General features: G+C 40.6%; 1 protein-coding gene across 1 annotated transcript in view; it reads right to left on the bottom strand.

Annotated features, from left to right (window-relative positions):
• adamts7 (a disintegrin-like and metallopeptidase (reprolysin type) with thrombospondin type 1 motif, 7) overlaps positions 1-13,850 on the bottom strand; it is a 77,483-nt gene that overhangs the window by 24,324 nt on the left and 39,309 nt on the right. The window contains exons 9-11 of the mRNA XM_086106855.1: positions 11,790-11,934; positions 7,452-7,544; positions 6,376-6,521 (exon numbers count right to left, since the gene is read on the bottom strand). Of these exons, the coding sequence (XP_085962981.1) occupies positions 6,376-6,521; positions 7,452-7,544; positions 11,790-11,934 (384 nt within the window). The remainder of the gene's footprint in view (positions 1-6,375; positions 6,522-7,451; positions 7,545-11,789; positions 11,935-13,850) is intronic.

Genomic DNA, 13,850 nt, shown 5'->3' with positions numbered 1-13,850 from the left:
GTCATATGGAATATTAAAAAAGAAAAAAAGCGATTGATTTAAAAAGAGTGATGTGTTGAGCAGCCTGAATAGTAGGAAGGAATTAGAAACTTAGAGAATCATTTTTTTCTTCATCAGGGGCACAAAATAACGCTGGGCAAAATTTGTGGCGGTACGGGTGGCATTTTCAGCAAATGGGTCCCCAAGTCTCGCTGCGTGACGCCAATTGTCTTGGAGCACCCTTAGACAATGCTGTTCAGGCAGTTTTTGTCTTTCACTGGCAACCCATTGAACCAGATGATAAAATCAACAATTGAAAGGTTTTCAATGAAGAAAGGAAATTGTATGAAATGCAATACATTTATCATTTGTTGATCTTGCTTCATGACTGCATGTGTGTTCCAGTCAAACCGAGTCAAATACAGTGCCATGTTGGTTGAACAATTCAACAAGCTCAACTTTACTGTCAATAACGTTTGCTTTTGGTGCTTTAATCTATCTAAATCAGGAGTGTCAAACTCATTTTTGTCACGGGCCACATTATAATGACCGTTTCCCTTGGAGGGCCTTTGTGACCGAAACTATATAAAGAGGTCAAGAATAATGTTTATATTCAATTATTGTTTCATAAACGGCAACAAGGGTTTTGGTCACAGGAAAATGGTGACAATATGTCACTGATTTATAACAGATGAAAAATTGGAATTTTGGTCCAGATTTTAGCAAAAATCATGGAAGTTGTGATCTTTGATTTGCTTTCACGGGCCACTACAAATGATGTGGCGGGCGAAATCTGGCCCCGGGGCCTTGAGTTTGATGCATGATCTAAATGATTGATAAGCTCCTTGTTTTTTGAAATAATATTTCGAGAGAGTAAGCTATCTTCTCATGAACCAAAGCTAGAAAAACATGACCACAATCTTTGTCTGGGCCTTGACGAAGAGACAGGAGAGCAGTATCATCAGAATACAACGTACCGATATGCCTTCCTGCAATGTTCTACAGCTATCTGTGTACTTTGTAAAGCTCAATGGTAACAGGGCACACACAACTCTTAGTGTCAACATGTACACGAAAGCCTGACAAACATCCATTCAACCCAACCTGCTGGATTCTGTCAGAAAAAACATCTTAAAGCAACACACAAAATATAAGGATGATCAGCCGGTGAACCCAGAGAAAACACACACAAGCACGGGGAGAACAAGCAAACTCGAGATGGGATTCACACACCAAACCTCAGATCTGTGAAAAAGATGTGTTAACCACCGCTGCCTGGTGCCACCGATTTTAATATCAAATCTTTGGAAAGCTCTGGGACAAATTGACAGTCTGATGCAGCAATTTTTTTTTTATGAAAGTGTACTCACTTTCGGGGGTCCGTTTTACCTTTGATGGTGCACCTAGTTAATTCACCACTTCATATTAATTAAAATTGTTTTTTTGAAATTGTTTTTAATTTATATATTTTTAATACATACTCTATACTGTATATAGAAGGTAATTTAGGGAAATTGTCACGGTCACTTGAATAGTTTTCAAGTCACAACAAGAACAAAAGCAACTGACTAATATGAACTACATACTGTACATTTCTTGGTCAAGTAAGTTTTCTCGTTAACGACCATTGCATTGCATTGTATGGCCTATTTTCATAAAGCGTACTTCACTTGAACTGTCTGACTTAAAATGTGCCACCACCCATTGCCTGGTGACAAATTAAACTTTGTCCATCAGCGACAGGCATTGAGCTGGTGACAAGTGTGAATTGAACAACTGCTTACAGCTTCTCTCCTCACTTCAGAGCAGTCAAAATATCAAGTATGCATTTTCAAAAAGTTTTTTTATCCATACTTATTTGAGGGCCATATTGGCCACATTAAAGACTGGGAGACTGGGAGGATAAATTTACAAAACATTAAAACTTGAGATTTGCATAAATAAATGGAAGTGGGATCTTTATAATATTGTTGTGATCAATCAGTACAAATGATAAATGACAATGAGGTAGAAAAATTAATTAAGGGCTCGGAAATACCACATGGCACACACGTCCTAGCATACACTGTAACATGGTAGCCAGGAAGGTCTAATCGATCAGCTTGCTCTGATGTCATCACGTACAGTATGTGATCAAAGAAAGGATTTATTTGAATGGGATTTGGCAACTGATAAAGAGTAATTCACTTTTTTTCCCCTCACAATAAATCATTTGCCTGCTGCCCTCTGTCTTTAGTTCCTTTGATTACAGACTTTTGACCGAGCACTGAACCCCTGTTCGTTGCAGGGGATACGTTCAAGAAAATGCCTAATCTAGAGACCATGTGGAAAAAAAATCACATCCCTCATATACTTTTAAACCAGAGGCGATTGCTCTAAGACTGCAAGGGAAGCTCAGCTTCCCCTGAAATGTCAAAAAGTAAGTGATCAAATTATATGTGTGTATGTACAATTGTATGGACATGTCATTGACTAAATATGTGGTACAACGCGCAACGTGGTACTTCTTACGACGCGACTCTCTTCTGATTCATTCCCGCAGCTTCACTGTGCTTTAAACTGTGTGGACGCTGAGCGTCGACCGCGCGGACGCTGGGCGTCGAGAGAGTTCAGTGTCGGTTGTCCCAATGCATTGAAACGAGATGAGTCATTGGATAAATGCACGTTTTGTCCCACCCATTGGACGCTCAACGTCTCTGGGAGTCTATGTACAGTGGGCGTTTATAGGCTGGCCCACAAAACTCAGCTTTTTGCATGATGATTGGATGATCTGTCTGAGGCTGAATCTCTTTTTGATTGACAGTGAAATGAGCCAATCACTGATCTTATGGTGAAGGCAACCTTCTCATTTTTTTGAAAAGGAACCGAGAGTAGAATTCTCCTACAAATAAACATACATATTTTATGATGCAGTCCGAAATTGAGCTTCCCCTCCTTGACAGACCAGCATCCGCCACTGTTTTAAACACACGAAACATATTTGAACACACAAACAATGGCAGGCCTAAATGTATAGAAGATACTGTATGTATTGTAGTATAGGTGTATTTGATAGCTGCGGCTTTCCTTTCCCACTTACAAGGCCAGTAAGTATACAGAACTAGAAAAAAACCTTGCTCGGCAACTAGATTTGGTTCACAAAAAAAAAAAATCTGATTTTGACAAAGCCACAGTAGGTGAAGTGCAATACAGTGGGGTAACACAATAACCAAAGCACAGTGAGAAAAAGTACAATAACCGGGTTAGGATTGTTGCACTCATGAGCTACAACTCAAATTTCCAGTTGAGTGGTTGATGAGAGGGCGGCCCGGTGATAAAGTGGTGAGCGTGTCGACCTCACAGCGCAGAGGTACGGGGTTCAATTCCAGCTCCGGTCTCCCTGTGTGGGGTTTGCATGTTCTCCCAGGGCCATTTCCTCCCACATTCCAAAAAAATGCATGGCAGGCTGATTGAATACTCTAAATTGTCCCTAGGTGTGAGCGTGGATGGTTGTTCGTCTCTGTGTGCCCTGCGATTGGCTGGCAACCGGTTCAGGGTGTCCCCCCCCCGCCTCCTGCCCGAAGACGGCTGGGATAGGCTCCAGCACCACCCGCGACCCTTGTGAGGATAAGCGGATCGAAAAATTGATGGATGGATGATTGATGAGACTGACATGCATAACGTGTGTCATGAAATATCTTCTTCTTAATTTGTTTCCTTTCAGTCAATGGAAGGAGTATCATCATCATTCAAGTAGTGAATTTCGAAGTACAACATGTGATGCTCATTCGAAAACGGTGGGCTTTTAATACAGATTCTAAAGAATATATGTCTGTGTAGACTCGGAGTCATTGAGGTGATCGTGTTAAGCCTGTTAAGATGCAGAACAGCCTTAGCTCGTTCTATTCAACCTCAGTCTACTGGCTCCCAAACTTTAGTTTTCGATGACTCAATCACTCGTCACATTAATCTTAAAAACCCAGCCACAGTAATGTACACTCCCGGGGGCCAGAGCATCCGACATCAAATCTAGTCTTAGGGAGCTGGTGCGTAACATGCCAAGACATCTGCTCCAATGACACTAGAATGAGGCAATCAGATATAACAAAGAAGAACATAGCTAGAATGAGAACCTTGATGTGAACATCAACACGCATTGTTCTACCTTTGCCAAGAGTTGAAAATGTTCACCCTTCAATGCGAAATGATCTTAAGAGGTTTACAGATGAAACCCACAAACGTAAACAACATATAGGAAGCTTGGACACAAATGGCATGCGACTAAACTCGAAGCCTTCCATCAGACATGGTGCGATAGCTTGGCTAAATACAAAGAAGCTCTTGTCTGAGCTAAAGATCATTAATTCTACAGAATAATCAACGCTAAATACTTATTTTATAGCAATGCTAACGCAACACCATCCGACCTGCAGTAGTTCCCCAAATTCAGCTCACAATTTCACTGTTTTACTCTGAAGATTCATCTTACTAGGGAAGACATTAGGGACATCATGCCTAAACCCCAGTTGAATGCTGCAATTACTGATATGAATCGGTATTTGTCGCACAACGCTTTGTCATTTTAAAAAAGGATCCTTTGAAAGCCTTCCACAATTGGCTAATGCAGTAAAACAGACAAAATGCTTGCTCGGCCTGCTTCTTGACAAACTTGCTGTCGATTTTAAGACCGACCACCTTAAATGTTACGAATTTATTACTCTCCTCTTGCCTATGGTGATTTTTAAGAGCAAGACTGTGCGGAAAGAAAAGTTTCCAGCTGGAGTGTTCATTAAGGCTTTTTTTTTTTGGGAAGGAAATAATTTTTCCAAAATCCGACACTAGGCTACTAATATTTGGGCATATTTACAGCGATCTGTTGAATTCAACTGGAGTCAAAACTAATTCATACATAAAACAAATAATTGTTTTGTTTAAAAAAAACACGTTTTGTCAATGCTTTTCGCACAATGATAGAAACTCACTTTTTAGAAACTGCCACGTCCACAGAGAGTTGGGCGATCCTCCCGAGAGACATCCAAGAGAGGAATGTCACCACCTGTGATGGCAGGTTCTCACACTTCTTTTCCTCGCTCATTTTCGCTGTGACATATGCCCAATCACAATTGGTCACGGACGGAGCTGGTTCTTTTTCTTCCCCCTATCTCTTCCTCTAAGTCCAAGGCACAAAAGCAGCCCCAGTCAATTAAAGTGTTTTTTCCCCTCTAACAGGAATTTAAGTGGAATTGTCACATAACTTAAACGATTCCTCAGAATTGAATAGAACTACTGAGAACCATGTTCCAATGAAATAACGTGTTATCAATTGCCAGCGCGAGTCAGAACATTGTTGTACAGGTACACAGTCGGTAGGTGACACCTGTGTTAAAAAATATCCATCATTCATCCATCCATCCATTTTCTGAGCCACTTATCCTCACCACCACCATTCATATTCACATCTTTTTTCATTTGATATGGTTTATTTTATGCCTCTTTCAAACAATAATCTCCCTATCCAAATTTTGAAGATATTGTAGTTGATGTCAAAGGAATGTCCCTTCTTCTTGAAATGCAAATGAGCTGCTGACTGCAGCACCAAAAATAAATAAATAAATAAATAAATACATCCAGCGGCCAATGTTGGGCAAGGCAGCTGTTCAAAGGCTGCTTATTTTCTCCAACGTGGAGGCTATCGAACTCCTCACTATATTGCACTGCATGAACCACTTTGCTGAGTTTGCATCTCAGCGTTCTGGCCTTGGTGTGAACCAGCTTTTGTATTCATTTTTTGTATTCATCTGTGGGAGTTTCTGAGACAAACGAGCCAAGTCGAGGACGACCACATTCGGCCTCAAATTTCTATTTTCAGGCTCAGGTGTCCCCTGGTGGATTGAACAAAGGCCCAGCTAGCCTACCCACTGTTAGTAAGAACAGACAGAAATCAGGGAAGGTCTTGTGTTTGTTGTACATGGAAGTCAACCAAAATATTTTCTTTACAATATGTTATATGCGTCTTTACTTGTCTAAACACAGAATTTTAATTGCTATTGCGTTTGTGGAAAAAGAGTTAAGCAGTAAAATCCACCCATTTTTGGCTAAATCAGGGGGTGGCCATTTTGTTACTTACTGTCGACTGAAAATGACATCACAGTTACTCAGGGCTCAAGTAACGACCAATCATGGCTCAGCTTCAGAAAACGGTTGAGCCGTGGATGGTTGTTAACGGATAATGAATCAGATTGCCATGTTTAGACTAGTGGTGCTGTACAGAACATATTCTTGTCAAGAACATTTTGGGGTTGATGTCCCCTTTCAAAGCACTACTCTTGCATTGGATCCAATTACAGTGTGCTGTGTACCAAATGACTAATGTGAGTGTATACACTTGAGTAAAAAGTAGTTAAAAAAAAAACTTACACTGGGTCATCACAGTCCCGCTGCGCACTCTCAACTCCTGCCCCACATGATCTTGAACAGGCCGACCACTCACTCCACGTACCCCAGGCCCCGTTGACACTGTCTGGGTAATGCCCAGCTGCGATACACTGGCCACTGAAACACCACTGGCAAGAAAACCGCACAGTTCAGAATACCGAATAAATTAACACTTCATGTTCTTGGCTGATTGGAGGTTAGTTAATGTGTTAAACTCTAAAACTCTCACGACTTGTTATCAGTTTCTTTTTGAACAAATTATCATATTGTCGGCACTATAAGATGCTTTGGATTATAAAGCACGCCCTTGAACACCAGCGAGGTAAGCTTAAAACATTTTAAAATGCGTCAAGCTTTCTTGATATTGGACTACACTGTTGTTTTTAGGCCACAAAACAATTAAACGGATAGTCGGCTCAACTGACCCATTCCCCGATGAGTCCACAATTGGTCAATTAAGAGGGAGTTGATGGAAAAAAATGCTTATGTGTTAAAAGTAAAACAAAAATGTAATTTTTCTCAAGGATTTCAACTAAAATGGAAAAAAAGAAAAAAAACGTTACCTGTAATTCATTTGGTAAAAACTTGAAGGAGAAACCAGGGTTACCATAGTTTCAGATTTTTCATTTTAATTAGTTTTTATTTCATTTGTACTTTTTTTGTACATTGAGTCAGTTTAAATTAAATTGTGGCTTGGTAGCTTTTGCATTTTTTAAAAAACATTTTCATGTTTATTTTATTTAGTTAACTACAATGTTTTTCCATCCATCCATTTATTTTTGATCCGCTTTATCCTCACAAGGATAGCCGGGGGGCTGGAGCCTATCCCAGCTGTCTTTGGGCAGTCGGTGGAGGAAACCCTGAACCGGTTGCCAGCCAATCGCAGGGCGCAAAATGTTTTTCCAATTTTAGTTTTAGTGATTTTGTTTGCATTGGTTAACTACAATAATCTTAAACACATTGTTTGCGTTGGTGGGCCACATCGATGGATGTGGCATACCTTCATTTTGACACCTCCGGTTTGAAGAACATCATAACTGATGAAACAAGAGACCCACCTTATCTTGGCCACAAGTGGTTCCATCCACAGCACCGTCGAGCTTGGAGTGGCATGTTGCTCCCACAGTACACCACAGCGTGCTGCACACATTCTTAAAAAAAGAAGACAAAAGCATTTGTTTTACCTTTCAAACATCCTGTTCTGTGATCATTATTTTAGTTCACACAGTAGCAGTGAAGATGCCTGGCACCTGTCGAAGCAACTGGGCCACACACACGCACGCATCCATGTAACACACGCGCCTATATGCATTTCAAGTGATGTGCCTCAAGAAGAAGACTTAAGTTGTTCAAATTTTGGCAGTTCAGCGCGCCAACATTTTCTTAACTGTGTGCGGCAGAACAAAGTGCACGCAAGACACTGGTGCAAAGTTGAGGGCCTAAGACACAAATCCAACCTTGGATTTTCCACTACAGTGAATAAGGAATGAAAAGGAGAAATGTGTGTGACACAGATATAATTGGTTTTGATAAGTGATAACGCAAAAGGTCAAATGTGCTGTTTATCTGTGAGGTTTGCTCACTGAGAGCTCCATTCATTTTGTCTTGACATTTCTGCTGAATGCGTGCGGGTCAATTTGTCTTTTGGCCAAAACAGGATATGCATTGATGTAAAAATATTCATCTGGGAAACTTAAAAAAGACAACATTTTACATCTAATCCAATTAATTCACACACAATTAATTTACACCTTCTGTGTGCTAAAATGATTGTGTTGATGACCTGAGACAGTCAAATATTAATTAATTTTCCAGATTAAAGAACAGGGACTGAACACTGAATCCAACACCATTTTGATCAGAAATGTACACTGGGGTGCACATCAGCGGTGCGAGGGAAGGAGGTGCGCTTGGTTTAAATCCAGATGGTTTAACTTCAGCCGCTCCACACAAAACTGTTTCGGCCTCATCAGCTGTGCCAAAATTAACAGCGAGACCTCTGGTGAGAACAGATGACCCGATGACAAGTGGGCTGGCGACGTTTGCATTTCGCAGACAAAAAGTTGTGAAGTGGTTACTTCAAGAATATTGATGTGGCACAAAATCCTGCTATGGCTTTTCATCAAGTCTTACCAAAATTGCTTTAGTTACTCGAGTTTGTACTGCCTCCTGTGAAAGAAGTCGCTGCACTTAGACCAGGGGTCTCCAACTCCAGGCCTGGAGGGCTACTGTCCTGCCTGTTGTCCGGCTCTCCCAGCTGCAACATACCTGATTTAGACGATCGGCTCATCAGCCAGCTCTGAAGCAGCATTGGAACGATCCTAATTATTTGAATCAGGTGTGTTGCTCCTGGGAGAGCCGGAAAACAGGCAGGACAGTAGCCCTCCAGGCCCGGAGTTGGAGACCCCTGACTTAGACTCATCAAAACACACACAAGAACAATCAAAACACACACAAACCTCTGAACACTGATTTCAACACACACACACACACACACACACACACACACACACACACACACACACACACACACACACACACACACACACACACACACACACACACACAAAGAACAATGACAGACAGCCGCTTGAGTACATTATGAATACAAAATATTGAGTCGAAAAGGGCAAAATCTTTTCAACTAGAAAAACATGGTCACACAATTTGCCACTCACTGAGAAACAGGAGACCCATCGCTAACGTAAATGAATAAAAATGAATAAAGGAAAAACATAATAGTCATCCTTGTTCTCTTTCTTACAGCAAAGATAGCCTGACTTTAAAATGACCTGTCCAGTGTTGTATTTGTGCACATAACACGCTGCCTTTGTTAAAATCAGTATAGTTGAGGCCCAAAAACTCTTCAGATAATTTGGACACCCAAGATAATATAAAGTACTTCTATCGTCATTTCCTGCCTTAGGTGAGGCATCAATTTCTAATCCTTAATTTGTGGATTGCTTAGCAACTTTCACTTTTAAATTCATTTTTCGAAATCCTTTATTCTGAATCAATTTGCGTGTCATGAGCAATTAGCTTCGGAAAGTAGCAAGTATTCAATGCACATTCCCACCAGAAACATTTCCCACATCACATTTAAATGATTTGATCTATTTAATTAGGTACGGTCTGCATTCAGTTATACAATATCAACACATCTAAGGTACACTTCTCACGATATTGCTACATACCACATATATTAATAAGGCACTAATTAATACCAATAGGAATAGATCTGAGACTTGCCACCGCCTGCGAGGTCAATGGGCGGGCAAAAAATGAGCACCAAGTAACAACCTCGAGTGCTCCTTTGAGAACCACAAAGAGATTCTTTTGCGAACCCCAGTTTATAACAATGAGAAGAAGAACCTTTCTTGAACATTGTACAAGACGTTAAATTCCAGTAAATTAAAAGGAAAAAAAAAACAATTAAAGGAATTAAAAAGAACAGAAACGGGCAGAACAAATGCCATTAGGTTGAACAGGCAGTATTAAAGCACTCAGTTTTAATGTGTATAAATATGTTCACCTTCTATTGACTCGGCAGTCACTGAGAAAGCTGTCAGAAAATGTGTTGTGATTTGCACTGGCATTCTCCGAGGCTTAATTCCATGGGGGTGGCTGGCAGGTGGAGGGATGGGGAAGAGAGGCCGCTGGTAAGCGGTAAAAAATCAATTCTTTACATTGTCGAATGCACAAAGGGATTTCAACAAGAAGGCGAAAGTAGAAGGGCTGAAAGGATCTTTTACTGTCTGGCATTGGTGCATTTTGTTGCCCTCCATTTGGCGCATGTTGTTTCAAGCGTCAGTGCTGAACAAAATATATGACAAATAAAGTGACAAGTGGCCAACCCGCAGCGTGACGTACCTCGATGCGGACTGTTTCCATGACAGTGACAGCTCGATTTTTCATCATTTTTGAACAGGAATGAGCCTTCAAAATGAATTTGCCTTATTTGACCTTAAATTGGTGACTCACTAGAGGAAGCAACTACAATTTGATGTTTTCTTTTCAAAAAAATAAGTTTGAGAATGAATAAAGTATTAACAGTATGGCAATGAAATGTTTGCATTAAAATATGATATTACCAAAGCGGTAAGCGTAGTGCGACTGTGGGCATTAACCTTCCATTGGTGGTGGTTGAATCGGTTGAAGAACTATAAAGTAGGATTTGACATGCAGAACTGAATGAATATGTTCAACTTGGGGTTGTGGAATAGGAATATTCAATGAGTTCAGTGCTGGTACTTTCAGAGGTTGAAATGGCACCAAAGGTTTTTACTTTTCAGTGTTAAATAAATATAAAATATTTGTATGTGAATACGTAGCGGAGTGGGGGGTAGAGCTGAGAGTAAAAAGTACAAATGCCGCTGATCATATTCTTATGGGTCAGGCAGTTTTACCAAAAGAATAAATGCCTATTCTGCCCTGTTTGATTCTTATGAATTTTTAATGAACCCACACCATTGGAGGTCTTAATCAAATCGTTATTTGAGTGTGAAAATGTGGTTGATTGTGTGGAATTGAATGTTGATTAATTATGCAAAATGAGTGCACTTCTTCACTCCAACCACCACTGTTCAAGCGTCTGCTGTGCCACACGTCCTTTGTCAGCGGTGCATTTTTTGGGGGGCAGGCAATCACCACTTTTATAGCCATTAAAACATTTTCCTTTTTCACATGTCAGAACACGAGCTGGAGCTTGAATTCGTTGTGAACGGGGGGCCGAGCAGACGGTCACTAAAGGAGAACTGTAGATTGATACGCATGTTGAAAAATTGCATCGATTTTTCAAAATAGCAATGTAAGATGAGCAAAAATGTTGCCTGTTGGGAACGCAGCAAATAATGACACCGAGAGGTAGTAAATGCTAAGGAATAATGCAAAGTAAGTCAGTCATTGTCAAAGGACTTCCATACAGGACAGGTAGAAGACATTACTAGACACTGGTGCCCGGCATAGTAATACTATGATGATGACGATGATGATTATTATTATTATTAGCAGCAATATCAGTAGAAGTCGGATCACCTCAGCCCTTTCAGATCAAAAGTTAGGAGCCTTTTGATGAAAAAAGTAACCTGTAAGATTGCTTCAAACTGGTCTTCAAATAGGTTCATTATTTATGTCAATTGATAAAAGCGTGCACATCAAAGCTCCGAACCTGTTAATTGGATGATTATTTATTTTCGTTTTTATATCCACATGTTCATATACTCTTATTCTGCTTTTGAAAAGTGTTTATCAGGGAATGACTCATCGTAGGCTCATGTGTTGAGGGTCTGGTGGGTTCAGGGGGTTTTCAGATTTCAAATAGGGCCCCAACACACTCTGCATACTAGGACTGGGAAGAAGAAGGATGTGGTGGACATGTTGTTGAAAGGTAGTCTTACATCCATGTCATCGCATAGCAGGGATCCAGATCCATACTGCAATCGGCATTGATGGGCCGCACTGTACAGAACCCCAGGAAGCAGCAAGCTTTGGGAAACGGTATCCTTCGCTGGGGCATCATCAAGACACCAACCCCAGCCACGGCTGTAATCACAGTAGAGCACGCTGGTTACCTCCCACATTGTTTTAAATTTCAAAAGTATGAACATGAAAACATGTTCCTATGACAATACAACACACTTGTCTTGTAAACAGATGACACAGTCTGCTTGTACATACAGTGGATATAAGTCTTCACACCCCTGTTCAAATGCCAGGTGTTTGTGATGTGAAAATATAAGACGCAGAAGAATCCTTTCAAAACACTTTCAACCAGTAGTGTATGACCTGTGCAATCCCAGAGGAATAAAAACAACGAAAAACGATAGCCTTTCGAGAGTAGTAAAAATAGATAGATAGGTTTCACAAGGGTGCCCACTCTCTTCTTATGCATTGGATGTTGCTGTGTTCAGAATGAACTAATACTAATAATTGGAGTCAGCACACACCTGACATCATTTTAAGTTCATCCAAAAGAAAGTTTAACCTTAGTAGGCTTTACTTGACATTTTTGTGTTGTCTCACAGTACAAACCATTGTCCGCTCAGAGCTTCCACCGCATCAGCATGAAATCATATCGGAGACAGGATGCCTCCATGGCTTACCTTATTGGACAGCATAAACCAGGAGGATGCAATTTAACACCACTCAACACACGAGGTCTGGAATCAAAACCAATATACAATAACCAGTAGGGGTCTGCATCTCACTCTGACCTTTGATACAAATGGCAATTTATTTTCAGAACCAACATGATTGTCTGAAAGGTCTTTGGTCTTGTTTGATTGTTAAGAATGAATCAAATTACCCATGTCATTCATATGGTGTCCCACAAAGGTCATTTCTCAGTACTCCAATATGAATTCATCATTGAACAAGCATCGCAGGTGATACACAGCTGAATGCATAGTTTGCATTCAGCTGTTTCAAAAGGAGACATAAATTTTTTGGCAACATAAGAGTTCCCCCATGTCTTTATAACTTGTATGTGACACACTTTTGCCAAAATACCCCATACATCAACAATTACACCCAAATATTTAAGACTCCAAGTACTTCGCTTGTTTTGGGGGTACGGTCCTGTTGCATGAAAATGAGCCACTGTTCACCACGCACGCACTACAGTGGAAAAAATTTAGAGTGTATGCTGTCATGACAACTAGGGGCGGAGCTAAGGGAAGGAACGAGGAAAGCAGCTTTAACTTGCGGAAGCTGAGCCGAGAGTGTAAAAGGAAATGTGCCCGTACATCAAGAAAGTCAAAGCATTTTCATTTCTGGAAGCAACTCTTCATCCACTACACTTAATGCACTTCAATTCGTGTGCGGATTCCGGCATTGGTCATCAATAAACACGAGAGTGAATGGCACCCAACCCCATGGGGTGAATGCTTATATTGACAATGACGTAGCATCGCGATCCAATGAAATTCAGATGACTAACAACTTCGGCAAAAGGCAGCCAACGAAAAAGAAAATGTTAAATTTAACTTTTATAAGGGGGCTGGAAATCCAAAGACTCAACTAATCATCTGTAGGAACGTTGCGTACAATTTTGCGCCATACTCTATGTCCCCTTTATAATCCTTTAAAATCTACAACAAGCACCCTATTGATATTTAATGGTATCCTTTGCTGTGTTGGCATATAACAGGTGCCACACTTGTCTAATTTGTTCGGAGTTGTTATTGACAGTTTTCATTAGAAAAATAAACAAAAAATAACAGCTCTGTCTGTCATGAAACATACAATCGAAAACCACACTCACAGCTGTCTTTCCTCGAGCCAAGTCTCACGGGTGTCACTATCGCCCCCGGGACCTTTTTTCCCCCAACAGTCAAGTCCAGAAGCTACAATACTGTCAAGACGTTGAGCCACTAAATGTATTCCAGATGCTTGTAGCTCAGAAACTGTGGCAACTAGGAGGAAATACTTCAGACATTCAACACAGTTGAAGGCAGAAT

This window comes from Hippocampus guttulatus, chromosome 3 (assembly GCF_054856545.1).
Source record: "Hippocampus guttulatus isolate MCC_2025c chromosome 3, RoL_Hgut_1.0, whole genome shotgun sequence".
Taxonomy (NCBI): Eukaryota; Metazoa; Chordata; class Actinopteri; order Syngnathiformes; family Syngnathidae; genus Hippocampus; species Hippocampus guttulatus.
Note: the sequence above shows the minus strand (reverse complement) of the source record. Positions and strands in the feature narration are given on the sequence as shown.